The sequence below is a fragment of the Tursiops truncatus genome, chromosome X, assembly GCF_011762595.2.
Source record: "Tursiops truncatus isolate mTurTru1 chromosome X, mTurTru1.mat.Y, whole genome shotgun sequence".
In the NCBI taxonomy this organism is placed as follows: domain Eukaryota; kingdom Metazoa; phylum Chordata; class Mammalia; order Artiodactyla; family Delphinidae; genus Tursiops; species Tursiops truncatus.
The window spans coordinates 104,115,936-104,142,323 of record NC_047055.1 but is presented as its reverse complement, the minus strand read 5'-3'; the positions used below and the strand labels follow the sequence as shown (position 1 = coordinate 104,142,323).

The window sequence follows — 26,388 nt, the reverse complement described above, 5'->3', positions numbered from 1 at the left end:
GTAATACTTCCTAAGCCACAGATCCTACATTTTATTTCCACATTAAAATTAACATAAAGTGTCTCTGATATCCAAGGTGCTGGTATTTCTTAATTTCACCTCTGCCTTTTCCTTGGCGTGTGAATCAGAGCTGTTTGAAACTTTTTTCCCAGTAGATACTAAATAACTTTAATTTTCAGTAATATTTATGGTTTTCTTTCAACACTATTCTCAGTAAGCGTATTTTGAAAGTATGTATTAATATCTCTATCTATCCCCCAAAACACAACTCTCCTTCTGTTCTCTTGATCTAATTTGTTACTAACTTTTTAGAAATTTCTAGGCTAAGTATTTTTGCTTTTAGCTTCAAGCATTTTGCTTTACCTTACAAATCTTTTGAGAATTTGAATAATTTCATCTTACTGTTTATACTGCTACCTTGAAGGTGTACCAGCCTTTTTCACTGGCAGTGATATCCTCTGAGACAGATGGCCTCAGTTACAATAATGTAATTCTAGAATTGTATTATAATTCATATCGTGGTAAAACAAGATAATTTCATGCTTATTGCCAGAACTATAACTGTTTAAAATAAAATCCCACCTAGGATTCATTTCATGCAGTGAGACAAATGTACAAAATTGTGTTGATAAATACTGCATGTAATTATGTAACCTTGACATCTCTGTTTGTATACAGTTCTGTCATCCTGTTTAGTGTGGTGAGCCAGCTCTGTGGCAGGCATTGGCAGGAGTGATGGTAATGACTTGGATGTTGTTGATGTCCACCAAGCTTCCAGCACAGTTACTCTAGACAGTACCTCGATACGGCTCTTCATTAGGAATCTTAGACCAACATTTGGTAGTAAAAGTAAACTAAATTAAAGAATGGTGTGAAATTTAAATTACATTTATTAGGAAACAGAATACCATGGTGGTAGAGAGAATGAATTCTAGGGTCATATGTAGCTGGATGAGAATACCAGAACTTCCACATATGAGCTGGTGTTGAGTTTCTTCAATTGTAAATCTTGGCATTATTTTGTTTATTTATTCAAGAATTCATTCATTCAGTCAGTCAGTCAGTCAGTGTGTGTTGAGCTGGTTAGCGGGCACAGTTCTAGGCCCTGAGGTTAAAGAAGTGAATTAGAAGGACCAAGTTCCTGACCTCAAGGGGCTTATGTTATGTTGGGTAGACAGAAAGCAAGCAAAAATTGGGTACATGATGTAACGTCAGATAGCAGTGAGTCTTGTGAAAAAATATTAAAGAACAATCTGGGTCAAGTGACTAGGATAGGAAGGTGGTATTGCAGGCAGGGCAGTTAGAAAAGCATTCTTGGAGGAAGTGACGTATGGAGGAAGGGAGGGAGGAAGCCATGCAGTTGATTGGTGACACAAGTTCCATGTAGAGGGAACAATGAGTCCAAAGCCTGAATGGGTGTTTTTGTGAAAGGGGAATGAAAATTTGTAAACTCAGCACATAATTAAGTGCTCATCAGATGTTAGATAATATTTTAAGATAAGAAATTTGGATAATTCCATAATTATGTGTGTTGTTTGCTCTAATATACATCTTCCTTTTCATTTTGATCATTTTCCTTCTTTTGAATTCTACATGAATTTTCCTGTTCTCAGATCCTTCAAGTTGCCCTCTTTTTAATCTCTAGTGAGTTAAACCCTGCTTGCAGTACTCAGATGCTACTGCTGTTAGAGGTCCTCTTTTCTTGGTTTTTGCCCTTTTGCTCAGTATTTGTATACTGTGAGCTATGTCAGATTGATTTTGTTGCTAGGGGTTGAGCAAGTGCTCTCTCTAGGCAGGAGATCCACAACTTCTCCATGATAGTAAACATGGTGATGTACCTGCCCTGTGGTGACCTGTTGTGTGTGTGTGTGTGTGTGTGTGTGTGTGTGTGCGTGCGTGTGTGTGTGTGTGTGTGTGTGTGTGTGTGTGTGTGTGTATGTAGGGGAGAGAGGTGATAAAAATGGTGCCAAGATGCCATTTGGAAGATGGTACTTCCAAGAAACTCAGAAAATACAATTAGTTCCCATCCCATCAGCTCCATTTCCCACCATGGTTTCTACTTTACACTTCCCCTAATGCTCCCAGAAATCAGCAAAGTAACCATCTACCTGTGTCTCTGGCTGTGAATCACTACTAGAGCATGACCCACTTTTGTTGTATTTCTTTTTGTCTTGTTTGGCTGTACAACACTTATTCCTCATTTTATCTGTGTGGATCCAATCAGAGAGAAAAAAAATACACTAAGTTGAACAAGGAAAGCTTATATAAAGAGTTTTTCAATGTAATAGGTTATTGGAGTAATGAAGGATTGGCTAGTAAGAAGGAATGATGTACTAGTCTGCTCAGGCTGCCATAACAAAATACCAGAGACTGGGTGGCTTATACAACAGAAATTTACAGTTCTGGAGGCTGAGAAATTCAAGATCAAGGTGCTGGCTGATTTGGTTTCTGGTGAGGGCCCTCTTTCCTGCTTATAGATGGCCACCTTCTAGCTGTGTGCTCACGTGGCATCTTCTTTATAAGTAATCAGAAGGAGAAAGAGAAAGGTTGCAAGCTCTGGTGTCTCTTCTTATAAGAGCACTACTCTCTTCATAAGTGTTCTGCCCTCATGACCTCATATAAACCTAACTATCTCCCAAAGGCCCCTCCTCCAAATAGCATTACATTCAGGATTAAGCCTTCAGCATGTGAATTTTAGGAGGACACAAACGTTCAGTCTGTAACAAAAGAACTGTAAAGAATAGAGGAATGGCCGCCATTACCCCTAGCTGAGAGCACCCAAAGAAAAGCTCCCATCTTCCCATTCCCAGAGTGAGAGCCAGACCTTACTGGGAAAATTCATGGCTTACTGAATGGCAGAAGTCACTGAGGTGGCACACCGGTAGAACTGGTTGGAAGTCTGCCCTCTGCAATTGGACAGGGACTTGCCTTCTAAGGTATCTGGGAAAGCTGTTCATGAGAAGGTGTCTCACCTGAGGATCTGCTAAAAAATTACCAAGCTGCTACCGTGTACTGCAGGACCTTGCATACTGCAAGAGCCTTCCAAGCAAGCATGCTGGAACCAGGGAGCAAACCCTTTCCTTTGAAATCTCTCTTCAGAACACTTTACTAACAAAGTGTCAGTGCCAGCTAGCAAAGGAAAACTGTTTCACAGGTCCAGATCCATTTTCAAAGAACAGGCAAACATGTGGATTTAGAATGAGAAGGCCATAAGCTAATAACCATCACACTGATTTAAACTAAGAATAAATATCAGCAGAAGCAAACTAAATGTTGAATATATTGTTTGTTAGTAGGATAAATTACTTTTCAGTGCCCTTCTGAGTTTTATCCATTGCTGCATAGTCTGTGCTTAGAGAAGAATCTTGTCCAATATAGATGCTCAATAAATATTGTTGAATGAATAAATGAATGAATGAACTAATTGATTCCATTTTCCTCTAATGTTTTTTCTTTCTCTCTTTCTCTGTCTTTTTAAACTACAGCTGATGGATGCACAGATTGGTCTGTCGATATCAAGAAATACCAAGTTTTGGTGGGAGAGCCTGTTCGAATCAAATGTGCACTCTTTTATGGTTATATCAGAGCCAATTACTCCCTAGCCCAGAGTGCTGGACTCAGTTTGATGTGGTACAAAAGCTCTGGCCCTGGAGACTTTGAAGAGCCAATAGCCTTTGATGGAAGTAGAATGAGCAAGGAAGAGGACTCCATTTGGTTCCGGCCAACATTACTGCAGGATAGTGGTCTTTACGCCTGTGTCATCAGGTATACTCTTGATTTTGTTACTGTTGAATCAATTATATCACATGTTGCTTTCTTATACCTAAATTTTGCTGCTATCCCTTTCACCTCAGGCTATGGTCTCAATATTTGTGTGTGTTGCTGCTTTCTAAAATTTAGAATCTAAATCATAAAACGATGGCATTGGAATTTATATTGAGACATTATCTCTGGCTTATGGAGAAAAGAGATACCATCTGGGTATCTACTTATGTTGCCAGAAATTACTAAAGACTATGAAATAAAATTTATAGAGGAGGTGAAATGTTGCAAATAAAATGTAAGCAAAGACTTGCAGAAAGGATGCATAGTTTATTGCTAAATGGGTTGTAACATTTTGTTATTGCCCTTCACAGACAGATAGAGCACAGATACCTCTGGTTCGAACACATCTGCAAAGATGATTTAGGTAACGTGTTATGTGCACAGGAAGAGGAAAGCAGCCTTGCCATGTTAGGGAATGCGAAGGCTATGTTCCAGATCATTTTATTGACTAAAAATGCTGAGTCAATACAAAAATATTTTGGGTCCCTCAGGGCCAATGCAAAAGTTAATAACAAAGCCTGTGCCCTTAATCCACAAAGAAACCCATTACACATCTACATATCTTCGTCTGCTTTTGGAAGAGATATATGTACTTTGCTTAGTGATAACGCGTTAAGACAATATCCATGTCTCACATTAGCAGTTAAAAGTCTCAGTTTAAGCATTTAGCCCTTCATGGACTGTGAATGACTGTGGATGTCATTAGACTATAAGAACATTGGCAAAGCAGGGCATAGGCATATAGAGGGTGTGTTTAAATCTATTTCTTTGTGTCCCTATTTCGACTTATATATAAAGCCAAATCTAAAGCAGTTGATTCTCAATTTGGAGAAAGTCTCAGAATCACCTAGTGTCTTTTTCAAATCAAAGTTCGACTTGCACTTCTGAAATTCTCATTAGCAGCTATTACTCCTCTATCATAAGGTTTGTGTCTCCCGCTCATCATCAGCCTATAAGAATAACCTTTATGGAGGGTTATGGCTACAGGTGTGTTAGGATGTTAAAATAGGTCAAAGCCAGATGAAAGTTAAACATAACTTTATCTTTTTAACGCTGACAACATATAAATCAGAGTTCATTTTGGAAAATATAAATGAATGCAAATAAAGTTCTGCTTGGGAAAAATGTGGAATGAATTATAAAAGAACAAATGCACTATTCCTTTGCCAACTCTTGTTCTTTCCCTTAAAAAAGGGAATCCAACCCTTTTATGTTTAAACATAACTCTTAATAGAAGTAAAGTTTTTGTAGGTGCATTGATAAATAATCGCCATACTAATATAGTTAGAGTACTGTTTGCACTGGCTGTTCTTACTTGACAAATAGTTATCAGATTTAATTTCATATCTGCTGCATTTTCTTAAAAAACATTATTTCTGATTGTTGATGCATGTGTAGGAGGTGATTCTTCAAGATAGGCAAATGTCCTCATTTATCTGAGATTCGAATTGAGCTGAATGTCCATAGTCTAACACTTAATTTCATTATTTATTTTTGATGGGAAAATAAGGTTGTGTTTATGTTAGTAATGTGAACTTCTGAAGCACTGAAGTTGCAATCCTTTGATGTGTTTAAATATACACAGTGATCCAATGCTCAGAAATTGCGTTAAAATGTCTGAACTTATAGTTGCAGTAATGAATGAAGGTAACAGAATTTCAAGAACAGTGACATTTGCCACATGTTCGTGTGTCTATATTTTAATGGAAGGTGAAACTAAAAGACAAACACCTTAAAGTTTTATATGTGTCAAGTGGTATTCTAGAGAAAGCGATAAACTGCAGGAAAAGATGCTTTTGTCACTGGAATTCGAGTGTTCCAATTGATTTGAAGCTAGTGTTGATCCGGCTTCCTGTTCCAACTTGGAAAGTGGTACTCAAAATCATTATAAACAGCAGTTTAAATAGCATGCCTTGGTGCTGATGACGTGAAGGGAGCCCAGGGCTGTTAGTTGAGTCACTGACATTTTGGCATGTTGTTAGCTATCAGACCACAAAACTGTCACCATTCGTTTTTAAATAATCCACTTATGAAGAGTTTTAGAAGTTTGAAAATGTTAGCTGCTGCTCAAAGGTTCTAGTCTTTCTGATAAGTGTTTTGGGTTATTAACTTATCAATGAAAAGTTTTAACAAGCGTTTTCATGTACAGTGTTTACACCTAAATATGTACAAGTCAATGGTGTAAATAACGGAAACGCCTAAGATTACTCTCAGTGTAATGAACAAGAGCTTTCCTACTCCCATCTATAAGTAGCTATTTTGGATAGAATAATACCACGTAATTCTTGGTTCCATGGTACCTGGCTTTTTACTCAGTTTTCTCCTTCTTGAATGTTTTATTTTTACATGAAAAAGTGAATGAAGGAGAGCTGTGTAACTACTTTCTTTTCCTTTATTGCCAGTTAAAAGAATAAGTTTACTTTTAAAAAAATGAAATTTTCCTTTCCTCTTGACTCCCGATTTTTTAATCCTCCTCTTCCGAGTTATGCCTTATTAGCAGTTTCATATGCATAGCGAGCTGGTGCTTGTGTAAGTAATTTAATGTCCTCTAAATTGTAACATACCAAGTTGTTTGGCACACTACTTTTTGGCTAAAAGTTTATTTTGTAGATTCATATTCATGTGCAAGAAATAATATAGGGAGATCCCATGAATCCTTTAGACAGTTTCTCTCACTGGTAACATTTTATAAAACTATAGTACAAAATCATAATCAGCATATTGACAATGATACATTCAAGATACAGAACAATGCCATCACCTCAAGGATCCCTTCTGTTGTCCATATCCACCTCCCCACCCCAATCCCAAACCCCCAGCAACCACTAATCTGTTCTCCATGTCTATTTTTTGCAATTCAGGAATGTTGGAGGGACTACCCTGGTGGTCCAGCAGTTAAGACTGCGCTTCCACTGCAGGGGGTATGGGTTTGATCCCTGGTTAGGGAAGTTTCACATGCTGTGCGGTACGGCCAAAAAAAAGAAAAAAAAGAAAAAAAAATACTGGAATTGGGTTTTTCATTCTTGTTTATTGTTAAGTAGTGTTACATGGTATGGACGTTGGCACAGTGTTCATTCCCTCATTGAAGGACATCTGGATTGCCTCCATTTTGTGCTATTGAAAATAGATATTCTGTGAACATTCATGTACATTTTTAGTGAACATAAGTTTTCATTTCTCTGGGATAAATGCCCTAGAGTGAATTTGACTTGTATGACAGTTGCATGTTTAATCATATAAGAAACTGCCCTCCTATCTTCCAAAGTATCTGTACCATTTTACATTCCCACCAGCAATATGTGATGACCCAGTTTCTCCACATGCTTGCAGCATTTAGTATTGTCACTATTTTCCATTGTACCCATCAGTGTATCATGATATCTCATGGTTTTAATTTGCATTTCCCTAATGGCTAATGATGGATTTTCGTGTGCTGATTGGCCATCTTTATACTTGTCAGTGAAATGTCTGTTTATGTCTTTTGCCCATTTTGTAACTGGATTATTTGTGTTCTTACTGTTGAGTTTTGAGGATTCTTTGTACATTCTAGGCACTAATCCTTTCTTGGATATGTGGTTTGCAAATATTTTCTGCCTATCTGTAGTTTGTCTTTTCATCCTCTTAACAGGCTTTTTTGAAGAGCAAAAGTTTTTAATTTTGATGAGGTTCGGTTCATTATTTTTTTTCAATTTACAGATTGTGTTTTTGGTACAAAAATATAAGAACTCTTTGCCTAGTCCTAGATCCTGAAAATTTTCTATTGTTTTTAAAATTATTGGTTTTTTGCCAAAAGTTTTATTGCTTTACATTTTATATTTGTCTCTGATCCACTTTGAATTTATATTTATATAAGGTATAAGGTTTATTTTGGTCAAGGTTTAGCTTCTTCGATAGATGTTCAGTTGCTCCAGCACCACTTGTTTAAAAAGTTTAGCTTCCTCCATAGAATTGCTTTTGCATGTTTATTCAAGATCTGTTGGGCATGTTTGCTTGGGTTTACTTCTGGATTCAGTATTCTATACCTTTGATCTATGTGTCTATCCCTTGGCCAGTACCACTCTGTCATGGTTAGTGTAGCTATAGCTGTATAGTAGGACTAAATATCAAGTACAGTGAGTCCTCCCACTTTATCCTTCTTTTTCAAGATCCTTTTAGCTGTTGTAGGGCCTGTTCCTCTCCATATAAATTTTAGCATAAGCTTATCTATGTCTACAAGGAACTATACTGGAATATTGGTAAGCATTGCATTAAATCTGTATAGCTCAAGTTGAGGAAAATTACTGTCTCTACTGTGTTGAAACTCCTAATCTATGAATGCAGTAGGCCTCTCCATTTACTTAGGATTTCTTTTTTTGATTTCTTCAGCATTTTGTATTTTTCAGCATACAATCCTGTACACATTTTATGGAATTTATACAGAATTATTTCATTTTCTTTGGTGTGTTTATAAATCATAGTGCCTTTTGAATTTCATTTTCAACATGTACATTATTAGCATTGTTAGAAGTATGCTTGATTTTTGTGTGTTAAGTTCTTTCTAAAAGCATACTTTTTCAAATTACATATATAGAATGTATTTTATCTAGTATCTAGTTCCTTTGTTCAAGTCTTGATTTTCTCTTTAGAGACTAAAAAGTTCTTCTTTCTCATTGAAAGTACATATTAAGCATCTATCAAAAGGTACTCAGTTAAATCCATTTACTGAGTCATCCATTTCAGAAATAACTACTGATCGCTAGGTAATATGCTAATGCTAGAATTACAAAGACTTTTAAAAAACATTTTTTTTTTACCTTCAGATCATTTGCATCAGAGAAAATAAGTGTGCAATAAATTGTTATAGATACTGTGGCCACAGTTTAAAACAGAATGGGGTACTGCCAAGATGGAGTAGCTGCCTTCCTCCCAGTCCTCCCCTAACAACTGAAAAGGCTGGATAGAACACAGCCAACAAGCAAAGCAAGTGTTGTGAAAGGTGGAAAGAAGGATTGTCTAGGAACCTCCGGACTTGAGGAATGAGATGACCACACTGCTCCACTTGTCCCACCAGATGATGTTGGCAGGGAGCTAATCTTCCATCCCCTGCCTGGTGGAAGCAGGCAGCAATAATATGATCCCCACGCTATGGTAGAGTCAGCACACATGAGTGGGGTCCTGATCTTCCATCTTTCACCCAGAGGAAGTAGGCAGGAATTATATTCTTTTGCAAGAGAAGTGTCAGTGGAATCTAGTGATGTCCTGAGTCTCCACCCCCAGCTGGCATCAATGGGAATCTGCGAGGCACTGTGAGGCAGGGCTAGTCACTGCTAGTCTTCACCTCACTTCTCTGGTATCAGTGAGGAGCAAAGCTTCTACCATCAAAAAGGCAGGACGAGGTGGTGCGAGGTAGGGCTAGTTGGCATCCAGTTTTCGACCTTCCCTCCTCTGGTGTCAGTGGAGCCCAGTAGGAAGTGAGCTGGAGGCAACAAGGCAGGAAGGGTGTCAGCATGGCTGAGGAGGAAGCTGAACATACATATCCACTTGGCCCACATTTTACATTTCAACAGGAAGGTTGCCTTTATTTAAAAAAAGAAAAACATGATGAAATAGGATCCACATCCCCATAATAACTAAAATGTTCAGGATAGAGTTAAAAAAAAAAATACTCACTGACCTGACCGTGAGTCAGGAAAATTACAACATTAATGAGAAAAGATACCAACAATGAGATGAATCTGACAAGGATTTTAAAACACTGATCATAAAAATACTTCAGCAAGTAACTACAAAATCTCTGAAAACCGATGAAAAAAAATGGAAAATCTCAGCAAATAAAAATAGGTTATAAAAAGAAACAGATGGAAATTAAGCAACTGAAAAATACAATAACCAAAATAAAAGCTGATTGGAAGCGTTTAAGAGTAGAGTGGAGATGATGAAAGACTGTTTGACTTCATTGCTACTCTATTAAAATTTTACATGAAAGGGCCAAAGAAATTCGAATTGCCAGATCCCTTGGGTCTCTCTTGGTTTTAACACTGACCTTTATCATGTCTATTATTAGCTCTCTGATATATAACTTAGTAAGTTTCCTTGGGACACCTTTTCTTTGAATTTTCCTTAAATGCTGGTGTTTACCAGAATTTTGTTTTCAACTCTCTCCCTTTATTCTTCTACATCGGTTGCTCTCAACTTTGGCTGCATATTTGAATTAACTGGGGAGGTTTTAAAAACTATTGATGCCCGTGTACCACCTCAGATCTGTTAAATCCAGATATCAGATGATTCTGTTGTGCAGTCAGCTTGTGAGCCACTGCTCCCCTATCCTTATTTATTCCAGTAGCTTCACTTAATAAATACTTATTAATGACTCAGAAACGAAATCCAAACATTTTCACAAGCACCGGAAATATATTTTCACTTTCCTAATAGTCCCCTCTTCCTATTTGTCTAAAAGACACATTGACTTCAACATGTACCAAAATCTATTTTGATACTTACCTCAACAAAGCTATATCCTCCTCAGATGTTTCCTTTCTTTTTCTGATAAATAGAATCACTATCACTCCAGTAACACTAGCTAGAAAATTATCACTTATCATTGTTTCCTTAACGTTCTTTAGCTTGCCTTAATTGCTACTAAGACCTTTCCAATGTACCCTTAGAAATGTCTTTTGAATTCATTCTTTGTTGTTCATACTAATTTCTACTCTCCAAGTGACTGCAATGTCCTCTCAAGTGGTTTCTCTGCCTCCAGATTTTTCCTATTTTAGTTACTGTTCCACACTGTTGTGCAATTATATGTCCACAACAGAGATACTATTTCATTTCTCTACCTAAAAGTCTTTAATGGGCCCTGTCACCCAGTATGAAGTCTGAAGACTTTGCTTGGTGTACACATCCCTTTACAACCCAGCTTCAACCTTTCATTCTAGACTCATCTCGGGTGTTTGACTCCGTAGGCACTTTGTGCTGTGTTCTCACCATCCTGTCTGCTGTTTGCAGATTACAGTATGAATTTTCCTTACTCTTTTACTCTTTGTTCCTTCATCCGAAATTCCATTTTTCACTGCCTATCTGAAGAATATAGAGCTATTTCTTGAAGAAGATCCAGTATATGTTTATCATCTTTCTACTTTTATCAAACTGCTCCAAAGACAGTTGTTTCAGTTATCTGTTATGGGGGGGAAACACCTCCAAACTAAGTGGCTTAAAACAACAACCATTTTATTTACACATGATTCTGCAATGTGGCCTGGACTCAGCTTGGTTGTTCTTCTGCTGATTTTGCCCATAGTCACTTGAGGCTGGAATCAACTAGGATACAGGATTGGCTGAGCCTCTTTCTCTCCATGAATTCTCAGGGTCTCCTTTTCTCCACGTGGTCTTTCCAACTGTCTCTCCAGCAGGATGGCCAGACATTTTATATGGCAACTCAGAATGTATGAAGACTTATCAAGCATCTATTTGCATCATGCTTACTAATAGCCCATTAGCTGAGTCTAGAGCTAATATGGGAGGAGATTTCACAAGAGCTTGAATTCCACAAGTTGTGTTTTTTTGGTGGGATCACCAAAATAACAGTACAACAGAGTCTGCCCTTTGGCCCTTAGTAATCCCTGCCCTTACACATGCAAAGTACACTCACCCCATTCCTAAGACCCCCAAAGTCTTATTGTGACATCAAGATAGGGCTACAAGTCCAGGACCTCATTACCTATGTGTGAATGAGGTTCTTCATGCTTAGTTCCTTGAGTACAACCGCTCAGGAGTGGCTCCTCTTGATCCAAAGGTCTGTGAGCTAGAAAGACTTGTTATCTAACCCTTACACACCCAACATTCTCTGGTCAGACAGGAATAAAATAACTAAGCTAAATAATCCTATCCAAAATGTGTGAGAGATACAGAGCAGTCACTGAACCATAGCAATTCTAAAACCCAGCTGGGCACACGTCAGCAGATTTTTGATTAGGGCCCAGTTCTGCTTACTGGGAGTCGTTCTCTGTGGCTTTTGGGTCCATCCTCTTCTTTTCCATGGCAAGTTAAGGGCCCAGGGGCCTCTTTTTAATTGGAACTTTATCAACAAACTCGGACGATTTCTTAAAATGCTTGTGAGCCTTTTATGTATTAAATTGTAATCTATTCCATTAAGCAGAGGCGCCACACACAAGTATATTTAAGACTGCTGTCTCTCTACTTGCGAGTCAGGGTTCTGGAAGACAGTGCACCAGATTCTTAGACACCCCTTTGCTTAGCCTGTCTTAGTGTATGCCTCATATACCTTCATAGCTAAGTATCTCAGGGTTTTCCTCCAAGACCGTTTAAGCAACCTTCTCTGGATGATAGAGTATGCGTTGCATCCCAAACGTGTTATCACTGATGTGATTTCCCCTCAGAGTTAGTGTGAGATAGTGTTGTTAGTGATCATGCACCCACAAAATAGTTACTGAATAAAATAGTGATTGGGGTTAATGTTCTTAGAATGCCTTGTGGAAAACATTGGCATAGCCAAAATTATACCATTTTCTGGGGCTTCCCTGGTGGCGCAGTGGTTGAGAGTCCGCCTGCTGAGGCAGGGGACATGGGTTCGTGCCCCAGTCCGGGAAGATCCCACATGCCGCAGAGCAGCTGGGCCCGTGAGCCATGGCCGCTGAGCCTGCGCTTCTGGAGCCTGTGCTCCGCAACAGGAGAGGCCACAACAGTAAGAGGCCCGCGTACCGCAAAAAAAAAAAAAAAAAAAAAAAAAAAAAATATATATATATATACCATTTTCTGATTCCTATCATTTTCCATGAAAAAAAATAATTCCATTTCTTATGACAGCTCTTATCTGAAACTAACACCAGTTATGAACTGCTTATCCTCCATCATGACCTTTGGTACTCCAAAACACTGTTCTATTCTCTGCCTGTAATATACCCTCACTGTCACCAGGTGGAAGTAAACAGTAATAATATGTTAGGCCTAAAAGACCAACAGGTAACAGCTGTAGGTGTAGTAGAGGTAAGTTTTCATTCATTTTAATTTGTATGATAGACGATAATTTTAATATTTATTATTGTTTTATGTGGTTATTGCTTAAAAATCAAGTCATTCTTAGATCAAAGGATAAATAATCTCAGCATCATTTTAGAAAGTCTTAAACATTTATGCCCCAAGGAGTCTCCCTTTGTTCAGGACAATCAAAGCCCATATAAATGTTTTATATCTTACCCAGAAATCTTAATGATCATATGCATATGTGTTTCAAGGACCTAATATAGTTTCACAGTCTTGGTCTCTTAATTGTTAAACTACCTCTCTTAATTGAAACCACAGTATACCCTTGAGAATATCAGCTGTAATTTATAGGCTATAAAAAATGCAATTAAGCCTACATAAGGTAGTCCTTTAAAAAAATCCATTGAAATACAATTGAAAGTCTTTAAGGTTTCAAGTCTGGATGCAGTGTCTTATACGGATGATAAATTGAAAATATAGAACTGCATATCAGTTACTCTTTCTATAATCTTTTGGTGGTAACATGTGTCTCTTGCCATAATAGTCCTCAAAGAGAATTTCCAGTTTCATAATTCTGATAATTCTTGGAGATCATGCTGAGGTGGTAAATCAACCTAGGACAGATACTAAAGTTTACCCTTCTTTCCGTATCTGAGACTTGAAGGTGTTTTCTAAAGGATTGATCTATTTTTGAACAGGGCAATAATTAGCCAGATTGTTGTCTTTCTGAGTGCTTTCTTTTCAGAAACAACAAACCCAATTGTTGGAAGTAAAAGCCTAGAGCTGTGTGAATTGGCTATTCAATTTACTGATTTTTAAAATCATCCTGAAAATACATGTCTGCAACATAACAGCCATTTTTTTCCTAAATACTAAGAAGATGAAATAAATTCTGCTCAAGTGATGATGGGATAGTTTCTTAGATCACTGGATTGAGAAAAGCTTTGGCTTATCTTTCCAAGTCTTATAAGAAAGAAAGCTTTGAAAATTCTTTGAAATTAATGGTGGCAGGTTCAGGGAAGACAGAGGCTAATAAATTTTCTCCAAAAAGTATCAAACTAATATGGAATAGGTTGGCTGCTGAAATATACATTTGTAAAATAATTAGGCATGTAAAGGTAAATGCTGAGTTCTTACGTATCCTTTTTTTCTTTCTATTTTAGGTAAAATGAATTACTATGAGCCCTTTTCAGTCATGGCTATAACATGTACATTTATCATATTTCACAAACATTACTGAATATCTATGATATGATATAAATGGTAATTACCTCGAGGAAATTTTAAAATTGCAAACAATATATGTGCCAGGCATAGAGGCCATTGACAATCCAGCAAGACTATTGGTGGTCATACTTTTGTACTCTATTATTTTTTTAATTCTTTTTAATATCTTTATTGGAGTATACTTGCTTTACAATGTTGTGTTAGTTTCTGCTGTACAACAAAGTGAATCAGTTACACATATATCCCCATATCTCTTCCCTCTTGCATCTCCCTCCCTCCCACCCTCCCTATCCCCCCCCCCCCAGGTGGTCACAAAGCACCGAGCTGATCTCCCTGTGCTATGTGGCTGCTTCCCACTAGCTATCTGTTTTATGTTTGGTAGTGTATATATGTCAGTGCTACTCTCTCACTTTTTCCCAGCTTCCCCTTCCCCTAACTGCTAATGTTGGTGCAGTAAGCAAAGATAAAGTGAATAGGCCTAATAAAGTAATAGCAGCTGATCAACAAAGTTTAGGATAAGTGAAAAAGTTGAGTATGAAGCTCCGGTTATCCAGGGTTCTTTCTAAGTCTAATTTTGTATGTGGTTCCCAAGAAAAAAATAAGAAGAATAACCTAATGCCTGTAGGGAAGACAATAAAGAGACTTTTCTTAGAAGGGCTCACGAAGAGCCTGTGATTTGAGCAAGACTTTGAAAAATAAACACATGGCTAGGGAAAGTGTGATGGAGAAAATTTTCCCTGTCAGAAGGGTTTCATGAAGACTAGTATAAGAAAAATTTTAAAATGATCTAGAACAAGGGTTGGCAAACTTTTTCTGTAAAGGGCCAGATGGTGAAAGTTTTAGAGTTTGCAGACAATATAGTCTCTATTGTAAATACTCAACTCTGCTGTTGTAGCAGGACAGAGGCACAGATGATACATAAAGGAATGAGTGCGGCTGTGCTCCAGTAAAACTTTATTTGCAAAAATAGGTGGTGGATGGATTTGGCCTGCAGGCTAAAGTTTGCTGACCTCTGATCTAGAAAATGCCTTGCAAACTGCAAATAGGTAAGCCAAAAGTAGAAACTGCTCTTGTTATTAACAAAGAAAAAAACCACAGTCTATTCATAAAAGAGTGACTAGATCAGTTTTGATGGAAAATGGGGTTTTGTAGGTGATGGTGAGAGGGATGGCTGTAAAGAAGGGTAAAACAAGACTTAAATGGCAGCTAAGTATAAAGCAAAGAATGGAAAGCTGAAAGCAGTTTTTCTGGAATTATCTTCCAGCAAGTATATGAATGTTTACAGAAATTGGAACGTGGAAAGCAGACAAGGGGTTTTTACAATAATTAGGGTGTGAAGTGATGGGGGCTACGGTTAGAGGTTTAATGGTAGGTATAGCAAGGAAAAAAGATTCAAGATCACTTTGGGAAGTTAAAAATACATCAGAGATGGTGCTTGATTGGATGTTGAGAGCCTGATTGGATGTTGCTATGGGAAACAAATAAAAGGAAAAAATAGCAAGAGGCACATCTTATACTTTTCCAGTATAAACCTAAACTTTTTCACCACAAAATCTGAGGGTCTTGAGAAATAAAGTTGCCTTGACTTTAAGCCGTCACTCTAGGAAAGCCTTAAATAGAGTTCCCACCATTGCTCCCTGACACAGCACTTGAATAAATAAAAGATGTCTGGGGTCCTTTCTAGGTTCTATGTTAGTCTACTTGTTAGTCTTTTTTCTTTTTTTTAAATTAACTAAAGTCCATACTTTGCTCAAATTTCTTTTCCTTTAAGGAGCTAATGCTCCTTAATGGCAGAGATTTAACATCTTGTTCATCTTTGCATCTCTGATTATGCATATATGACCACTGAGATCTGAGCAAAGAAAAATGTTTTGATCAGTTGTCAGGTTTGGGGACAGGTTATTTGTATATAACAAAAATCTTAGAAGTAGCAGTAGCTTAAACAAGAGAAGCTTTCTGCTCAAAGAAAATTCCAGATATAGGTATTTCAGAGCTTATATGATGTCTGCCTAATTGTGAATTGTCTAGGCCTCAGGTTTCTTTTCTGTCTCCACTCTGTTCTCCCTGGGGGTATGGTCCTCATCCTTATTTTCCAAGATGAAGTTCTGTCCACCATATCCATGTTAGTATAAACAGCAATATGTAATGAAAGGAACAAAGAACATGGTCCTTTCCACTTTTAAGAACAAGACCCGGGGCTTCCCTGGTGGCGCAGTGGTTGAGAGTCCGCCTGCCGACGCAGGGGACGCGGGTTCGTGCCCCGGTCCGGGAAGATCCCACATGCCGTGGAGCGGCTGGGCCCGTGAGCCATGGCCGCTGAGCCTGCGCGTCCGGAGCCTGTGCTCCGCAGCGGGAGAGGCCACAGCAGTGAGAGGCCCGCGTACCACAAAAAAAAAAAAAAGGACAAGACCCAGAGGTTATTTATGTCACTTCTCCTTACATCTCATTGGCTAGAACTTGTTCACATAATTACATGAAAATGTAGTGGTGGCTGGGATATGTGGTTTTTATTATTAGTACCCATGTGCCTGATAACAACATAGAGGTCTATTACTGAGGATCTTAAATTCGTTTCTCTAGAAGAAAAGCCCAAGACAGGGATTCTTGTGCAAGTGATCTACTGAGGAGTGCACTCAAGAGAAAAAGCTAGGAAAAGGTGAGTTTTCAAAAGTCTAGACTCATCCTGACCCCCAGGGAGCTGTGGAACATAAATTGCACCGCAGAATTTATCCTCCCTTGAAGCAAGGGGGCAGGGCCTGGACTTCACAGTCATCTCTATCCAGGTGGCTCTTGTCATGCTAAGATGAGTCTCTGGAAAAGGGTACAGGTGTGAGCTTTGTCCAGTCAACACCCACAGCAGTTGAGGTATGGGTACAACAGCGGGTTAAGAAATTCTGAGTGGGACACCAAAAGTATCTGCTACACTGAGCAAGAAGAGGAAGCAGATATTGAGGGGAAATTAGTAGCCAATTTTGGCACAGCCAAGAAGCATCCCTCCACATATACTGAAATGACTCAGTAGATCATTTTTGCTATGCATGCGGTAAACACTCTGTCAGTACTTGTTGAATGAATAATGCATATTCTTGAACGAACTTCTATTTTTTTTATTTCCACAGCCTTCCTTCTTTAAAATTCCTGAAAGGATTAAAAAATATTAATATTCTCAATACTACCATACCTGTCCCCAACATATGCATATGCATATGCATCCTGCCCGCAATAGCCTCTCTCTCTGCCCAGATTCACTCACAACCAATTATAGAATTACCTCATCAACATTGCTGAAGAAGTATTGATTGGACAAATCCCTGCTCTTTCAAGTATCTCTAGTTCTGGTTCCCAGAAAATTTCTCATTGTCCAGGAAATAAATGGACAACCAGCTTATTACTCTGATTAGGTTACATAGAAACTCCATATATTCATCTTCTCTAAAGCTTAGGTGAAGAATCAGTAAGACTTTTCTCATCAGTCTCTGTGGCCTGGATTTATGCAGGTTTTACGGTGGCATTTCTGGCTTTCAGGAGGGTTTCCATTTAGTAACAGCTTCATGATATAGAATCTGAGGTTATAAAACAAAAACTTAAAAGGTAATTGAACAAGCGCTTAAATGATTTCATTATATCTCTCAGTTACAGATCCCCATTTTCTCCCATGAATGTCATAAAAGAGAGTCCTATAAAAGGGTCAGGGTTGTGGAGTGAATGAGTAACATCTGAAGTATGTTCCAGTGGTTTCTGGAAAATGTCTTACATTGCCCAAAAAGCAAAAAAGAGAAAAAGAAAAAGAAATGAAAACACTACTTTAAAGCAATATCACATCATTAGTTATACTTCATATTATAGAAAAGTAGCTTAAGTAAGATAGTTTATTCTCCCATGTAAAGTAAAAGATAGGCATTCCTGAACTTGTATGATAGTTTCAGGGTTTGTCAAGGCCCAGACTGCAGTGCTTAGCATGTGACTTCCATTCACAAGGTTACTCCATGGTCCTAGTGCAGCAGAAGAACTGAATTTTAAATGTTATTTAATTTGAAATAGCCACGTGTGGCTCTTAGCCTTTGTTTTGAAATGGTAACATCAAACGATTATTGGCTCTTTCCTATAATATGTTTATATTATACATTTACATTTTGCCTAGAGTCCTGTAATGTAGATGTGGAAAGGATATTAGAACAAAGCTAATATTTAGAAATATTGAAAATCAAGCTGGATCCTCCGACTTCATAGTCACTGATGATTATAAAAATTCATTTTTTAAAAAAAATTATAATTAGGTGATGGATGTATTAATTATCTTGATGTTGGTAATCATTCCACAGTACATATGTATATCAAATCACCACATTGTACACTTTAAATGTGTACATTTGTCACTTACTCCTCAATAAAGGTTTTTTTAAAAAAAATTTTATAAGTTACTTATTTTCCTGATATTCCAGGGAGACTTTCCTTTATTTGCTTCAAGTAAGTAAGTTTATACACAGTTATCATTTCAATTAACTTTGATGGAGTTGTATTTGAAGAATGATTACAATAATCTGGCAACAAATTTTCACTTGATCTATCCTAATATTGAAGGTTAGGCTGTCTTTCTGGTCTTGACACTGTAAACCAATCCACTAATGGCAAACCAACCATTATTTTACATTAAAACAGGAATATTATTTCTGTTACTGAAGAAGCTTTGGAATTGGTTGCACGTAGTTGACATGATTGAAATGTCTAGGAATTTTTGATACTGTATTCATTCTCAATTGAACGAATTTTCTAGTAGATTATTAAGTATCTACTCTACACCAGCTACTGGACTAGCCATTGGGAGCAGAGCAGTGACTTAAGCCAGATGAGATTCTTCCTAGACTAGGCTGGCAGTCTGTTTTGGAAGAGTCTTTCACACAGTAATTACTTGTGCCCTGGCTTTTAAGAAGGAAAAGATTAGGGTGCCTTAAGGTCAGCTAACAGGCCAACCTAGCCCACTTGGTGTATAGGCTCACTCTCAATCAAAGTCTGCACTCTTCTAACTGAAATCCAAATATTTCTGGGGTTGCACAAAGAATTCCCAAGGGGTGTGCCACAAAGGTAGTTTGAAGGAAATTCATCTCCCGAACCTCAACTTCCATATGTACTCTTGTGTAAAATTGCCTGATAGCTCACAGTAGCACTTCTTTTACTTTACAGAAGTGAAATTGCATTATGATGTATTGTATGCAAAACGGACTTAGGTGTCAAACAAAAGAATAGTCTGAAATATTAGTTTGAAAAATCAAGGCTGCTTAAACTCAGAGATCTTCTCTGTGTTACAGCATTTCTGATAAGTTTGAAGCTTAATCCAAGTTGGTATACTCTCAATTCAGAACAGCCAAAACAACATATAGTAGTGATACTAAATTAAATGTAATTGGAATGTTTTATAGAACTATCATATTTTCAAGATACATTTGATAAAACCCAGGGGTAAATTTTATTTGTTGTTTTTCATATATTTGGTATACATGATCACCCCCCCCAAATAGTTTTCTTAAAAAATGAAAATTCTGTTTCATCAAATCATGCCATGATGTATTTTTTCCAGTTATCCTATTTGATATTTATAATATTTAATATTCTTCCCTCCTACTAAACAAATAAATAAACTTCTTTAAACTTACAAAAAATAGATGTCAACTTAAATCACCCAGGATTTTTCTAAGATCTTTCAAGGGAATTGTAACAAAAAAAAAGTTGAAAACTACTACCCACTGTTTCTCAAATTATGATCTGATGTATAATTAGATTTTAATAATCACCAGTTTAAAAAATCACTAGTTTAAAAAAAATTCCTGGATCCTAACACATACCTATTGAATCAGAATTTCTGGGGAAACAAGGACTGGGAACCTGACGGTTCAATGTGCATCCAGATTTTTCTTATCCACAGTAAGTTTGAGAATTGATATTCAGGTAATAGTGATCCTTTTAAGGGAATCATATCCCATACAAGTTCAGGGACAGCAGGGTGCTTTATAAAATCATAGGAATATAAAGAGTCTCTCGATGGAGGAGACCCAGTGCTTGACATGGCACCCAGCATGTAGTAGATTGAAAGTGAGTGAATACAAGGTATATACCTCCTTATAAAATATTAGCTAATTAAATATAAATTATACATCTTCCTTCTAGAATGTTAACGATGTACTACGTAGTTAATTTCTTACAAAGACTATTTACCTCTCCATCTAAATTTAATTTACAAATGGAATCATAGGTAGTAAAGACATAGCAGGGTGCCTTCCAGATTGCACTGCTGTGATCTTCAAATGAATGAGCACTGCAGATTATTCAGCCTTCTGAAAAGTTCTTAATTAGGGAAGCCAGTAGTGTGCAGAGTAACAGCCTGTGTTTTAACTTTGTTGACATGGTGTGGAAATCCCATGTAGATATCTTGTACAAAAGAATGAAAATATTTTAATTCCTAAATCGCAATTTCCAAGTAATTGTACTTCTAATGAAAATTGCCACTATGAATGTCTGTTCAAAGGCTTTGGTTTACAAAGTAAAGATTTGAAAATATCAAACTTTCTTGATCTCTGAATGTTGTTTTCATTAATTAAGTGAATATGACAGCTCTCTCTTTACCCTAATAGCCCCCCTGGAGGAAATAACATTTTTGTTTGTCTAAACAGTACTTAAAGACTACTCTAAAATTAGAGTTTAAGACCTTTAATTCTGGAGTGCAAAGCTCTATGTCCTTGACTCTGATGTTTATCATGAATATTAATTTCTGATCTTAAACTCAAGCCATGAAATTTTTACATATTGTCATACCTTTCCCTTGACAATTTTGGTAATTGCCATAATTTCCTCATCAGCAAGAGTTGTGTGTGGCTTCCCTGGTTTAACGAGGCTATAAAATTGGCAGCTCTGAATTCCTTCTTTTGTTTCAGTGTGAGGCCTATAGACTTGTTTGCTCTGAGCAGTTAACTAGACCTCTGATCTTGAAAGAATTACAGTTTTTATTGGTGCCCTTACATGATAAAGGACTTAAGGTATTTTTGTCATTACAGGATTTAATCATTACCTTTGGAATTATTTTCTTATTAGGTGACATTTATGTCCACTGCTCTAGACCCTTTCTCTGTTGCTCACATAAAAATATTGTTTTCCACAGGATAGCTATCCTTTTTTTTTTTCTTTTTTTTTGTGGTACGCGGGCCTCTCACTGCTGTGGCCTCTCCCGTTGCGGAGCACAGGCTCCCGACGCGCAGGCTCAACGGCCATGGCTCACGGGCCCAGCCGCCTCGCGGCATGTGGGATCTTCCCGGACCGGGGCACGAACCCATGTCCCCTGCGTCGGCAGGCGGACTCTCAACCACTGCGCCACCAGGGAAGCCCTATCCTTTTCTTTAAAATCGATTCATTGCTAGTATCAGATCTCCAAATATCAGGCTATATGTTCAGATTGTTTATCACTATTTAACTTTTAAATTCTTTAGACAGTATACACACAGACATACATGTATACATAAACATGCACATACTTTTTTTAAATAAATGCACCTCAACTGGAATATTGTTCTCTTTTGTTTATTTGTACCTTTAACAAGATTTATTGAACACCTACTAAGCATCAGACCTGCAGTCCTCTGAGGATAGGAAGAAAAATGGACAAGACACACATTGTCTGAAGATACCACAGTCAGCCAGGGTAGATGGACTTATAAAGAATTATCTGTATCACTGAATGGCAAATGCTGTTAGAGATCTGGTGACAGGGTGTTACTGCAATCAGGAAGATTCAGGGATGGATACACAAAACAGTACACTGAGGCTACATGCGATGGATTTTTACTGATAAAGAAATGGAAAGGACATTTTATATCACACAGTGGAAGTAGCACAATGCCAGCCATGGTGATTTGGGAAGAGGTGCTCTGAGAGGGGAAGACCAACAGATGTATGTGCCTGGAGTGAAGAGTGCACAATAGTGCATACAGAGGAAGCTAGAAAGGAAGCTGTGGGCAGATATGAGACGTGTCTGTGGATAGAATACCAGGCTCAGGAGTTTCACTTTTTTTTTTTTTTTTTTTTTTTGCGGTACGCGAGCCTCTCACTGCTGTGGCCTCTCCCGTCGCGGAGCACAGGCTCCGGACGCGCAGGCTCAGCGGCCATGACTCACGGACCCCGCCGCTCCACGGCATGTGGGATCCTCCCGGACCGGGGCGCGAACCCGCGGCGCCCGCATTGGCAGGCGGACTCTCAACCGCTGCACCACCAGGGAAGCCCCAGGAGTTTCACTTTTTTCTTAAGAGATGGAGACAGTGATCCAGGATGGCCCATATGCCATAGAGAAAATTATTCTGGTTACTGAGTCATCTAGATAATTATTTAACCATTCTTTGAGAGCTCCTCTTGGCCAGGTGATGGCTAAGAATCAAAGCCAAGTCTTTGTCCTCAAGAATCTTACAGTCTTTTGAAGAATAAAATTAATTTAGTCAACAATTAATGTCTAATATGACAAAAGTTATGAGAGTGGAAAGAACAGAGTGTAATGTGTATATAGATGAGGCATGTGATTTTGAATGAAAATCAGAAAAGCCTTCATGAAGATATGTGTTGAGTTCTGATGCAGGCATAAAACTTAGATGAAAAGGAGGTTTGGAGGAGGTGGGACAATAATACAAGGATAGAATCATTATACATGCCTTCTGATTGTCTATGACTGTAGCAAAGTGCCTATAATTTGGGTTGTTCTGAGATGTAGCTATGGAAGTAGGAAGGTATCAGTTCATGGACTTGGGTGCAAAACTAAAGAGGTGAAAACTTTTCACTAAAAGATGCAGGGAGCTGCTGAAGGATTTTAAGCAGATGGATGACAAAATCAAATTTGAGTTTTAGGGAGTTCATGTAGCAGCAGTGTGTGAGAAAGTTGAATGGAGGGTTTAGAGTAACAGCTAACTACAGGGATGTCTTAGATTGGGCACCCCAAGAAGTGGACCCCAAGGAAGCATCACTAGAGAAATGGGGAAGTAATATGGGAAAGAGAAGGAAGCCAATAAAATTTGTATTATAAAGCCAGTTACTCTATGAGCAACTGGACATTAGGTCCACTGGAAGACTCAGAGAAAATGTAGGTATGCCCTCAGAGTTATCACACCCAAGGGAAGAGGAAGACAGGTTATTTTTCCACCACCTCTCCATCTATTCCTTATTGAGGGCTTCTTCTAGAAGCTTTAGCTCTCCAGCATTGCTGACTTGCCAGTCATGGAAAGTTAGCTTGGTCACAAGGCCCAACAAAAGCCCTCAGACTGAGGGTTTCAGGTGTTTGTAGGAAGCAGCCTTTATTTGGTAGCCATTTATTTGGGGATCTGGCACCATGGGCTACAAGGGCTAACCAGATGGGAAGTGTTGAGGGTCTGGACTTAGGCCATGATAGTGGGAATCCAGAGAAGGCCAGGAGAGCTACTTGGCCATCACTTTCATAGCATTTGACTATGGATTTAATGTTAGGGATGAATCATCAATGATGACTTCCCAGAAAGTAGATAGATATTGAAGATGTTGTAAAACGTATTTCTTTTTAACAACCAAAAGGTTTTAGTGTATGTGTGAAACCAATATTGAAGCCTCTTTATAATTGTATCTATTTTAAAGAAGTATTATGTTATAGCACTATAAACACTGGCTAGGAACCAGAAGGCATGGAGTAGTTCTTGGATCTTCAAATTTCTAGATGTGGAAGTTGAATGATACTCTTAATCTCTCAGAGCCTCTCATGAAAAAATAAATGGAGGTAAACATCAAAGCATCTTTTTATAGGTTACGTGAACCAAAGTGTAAGGAAGCCTTGTACAAAATTTTCACTTTAAAATAGAATTCACTTCAAGTATTTTAGCCCTCGGACCTAGCAAGTTGTTTATTTTTTAAAAAATTTTTATTGAAGTGTAGTTGATTTATTGATACAATGCTGTGTTAGTTTCAGGTGTACAGGAAAGTGATTCAGTTGTGTGTATGTGTGTGTGTATGTATTCTTTTTCAGATTCTTTTCCATTACAGGTTATTACAAGATATTGAATATAGTTCCCTGTGCTATACAGTAGGTCCTTGTTGTTTATCTATTTTATATATAGTAGTGTGTATAGATTAGTCTCAACCTCCTAATTTTTCCCTTTCCCCTTTGGTAACCATAAGTTTGTTTTCAAAATCTGTGAGTCTGTTAGTGTTTTGTAAATAAGTTCATTTGTATCATTTTTTTTTAGATTCCACAAATAAGTGATATCATATGATATTTATCTTTCTCTGACTTACTTCACTTAGTATGATAACCTCTAGGTCCATGTATGTTGCTGCAAATCAAGTTGTTTATTTTTAATGAATGAGTGGATCTAGTTAAAGAACTTTTATTTCTCCCACACCTGTATTTGGACAACTGCCACTGCCATTAAGTGATAGTGCTTTGTTAAAATATCTTTGCTTAGTACATACTTCATATACTATTTCTTTCTCTGCCAAAAAAAAGTGTCTTTGCTTTAACATTTCAATCAACTAAATCATTTAATAACTCTACATGCCTATGTTGAGAAAAATATACTTAGAAGAGTTAAAAGTGTATTTTCATTTCTGCCTTAGTAAACCTCCTCTTTATCTGTGCTAAAGAGAAATTTCCACAGGACGTACTTATAGGACACTTGATTGTAACAAAATCCTCAGGTCATTGGAACTCAATTGTGAGTTACATCCCCACCCCCTCCAGTATGTGTATTAATTATCTTAGAGGGAATAACCTTTATTCTTTACTTTTTTCCAGGAAATCCTTGCATCTCTTCTGGGAGTCAGGTTAGCATTAGATCTCTTCTTCCTTCTCTCTGCTTGAGAGGGGACTCATTTTTCTGGTTCTAAAGGAAAAAGTTGCAATCCCTATAGGAATCAACACAGGGCAAGCACTGCCCCATTATCAGTCGAGAAGAGATTTCTTTTCCAGCTTTCTCTTTCCTTTCTAGCTTTTGAAGTTCAAGCTTATATAAGAATTAATTTAAATGAATTTGTTTGAAAATATCTTTTAATCACTTTAGCAAACTTCTACCAGAGCATTGGGTTACTTTCTTTTTCAAAGAGTTCAAATTGTCTTTTCCAAAATGTGTACTTAAAATTACTTTGAAAAAGGAGATAATTGGTGTCAGGAATTTGGGGCAATGGGTAAGGATATAGATGAAATTAAATCAGGAACATGTTGATAATTGTTGAAACTGGGTGATGGTATATGGGAGTTATTTAGTGTTTTTTATTTTTGCATATATTTAAAATTTTCCATAATTAAAAAATCAACAATACAAAAAATTTAAATGGCTCTCAGAATCTTATTTTTGTAGCATTTATCTCTTTTGTGTATCAGTAAGCTATGGCTATATAACATATCACCTCAAAAACCAGTGAGTTAAAACAATAATCATTTGATATTGAGCATGACTCTACAGACCAGCTGGGCTCTCTCATGTATCTGCTGTCAACTGCAGGTCAATAGGAAGTTCTACTCATTTTGCCTGGCCTACATGTTTCGGGATTATTTACGTAGAGGCCAGTCTAATATGGCCTCAGTTGGTAAAATTGACCTCTCCCCATGGTCTCTAATCCTCCACAGACTAACTCATGTTTTTCCATCCAGAAGGGGCTGGGTTCCAAGAAGGAGAATGACGGCATTGAGGCCTCTTGATGCCTAAGCTCAGAATTGGCACACTGTCGTAAAATTTGCTGCATTCTGTTGGCCAAAGCAAGTGACAAAGGCAGCCCAGATTCAAGGAGTAGAAAAGAAAATTAGTTCTTGTTGGAAGGAGCTACAAAGTGACATTGCATTGGAGACATGGATACAGGTAAATTGTATCCATCAATGCAATCAATCTAACATGTAAGCATTTCTTGCTTTTAAATCAACCATTACTTATATTCTGATAATTTACAAATTTGTATATCTACCCCTGACTCTTCCTCCAGCTTTAACCTGACTGCTGGTCACCTACTCTTTGATCGCCCATAAACACTTCCCATTCAGTGACTAGAGGGTTTTTTACTGCTTCCCTAAAACTTTCTTCTACTCCCCGCCCCCTTCCTCCCTCCCTCCCTCCCTCCCTCCACTCAATGTCATTACCATCCACTCATTCATCTGTTCACCCCTCTATCCATTATTGAATTCAATAAACATTTATTGAATGCCTATTATGTGGCTAGCACTGGGCTAATTATTGAAGAATCTAAGTAAGACCAGCAAAAACAGACACAGCCTTTGTCCTTATAGGCCTTACAGAGCACAGGCCAAGAAATACAATCAGAAATCACAAAATACATGGAAAATATAACAGCTGTTAAAGAGGAAAGATGGTGTTA

General features: G+C 37.8%; 1 protein-coding gene across 1 annotated transcript in view; it reads left to right on the top strand.

The window, feature by feature from the left end:
• Nucleotides 1-2,608: 2,608 nt before the first annotated feature.
• IL1RAPL1 (interleukin 1 receptor accessory protein like 1) overlaps nt 2,609-26,388 on the top strand; it is a 653,815-nt gene continuing 630,035 nt past the window's right edge. Inside the window, exons 1-2 of the mRNA XM_073798899.1 lie at nt 2,609-2,687; nt 3,486-3,765. Coding sequence (XP_073655000.1) covers nt 2,609-2,687; nt 3,486-3,765 — 359 coding nt within the window. The remainder of the gene's footprint in view (nt 2,688-3,485; nt 3,766-26,388) is intronic.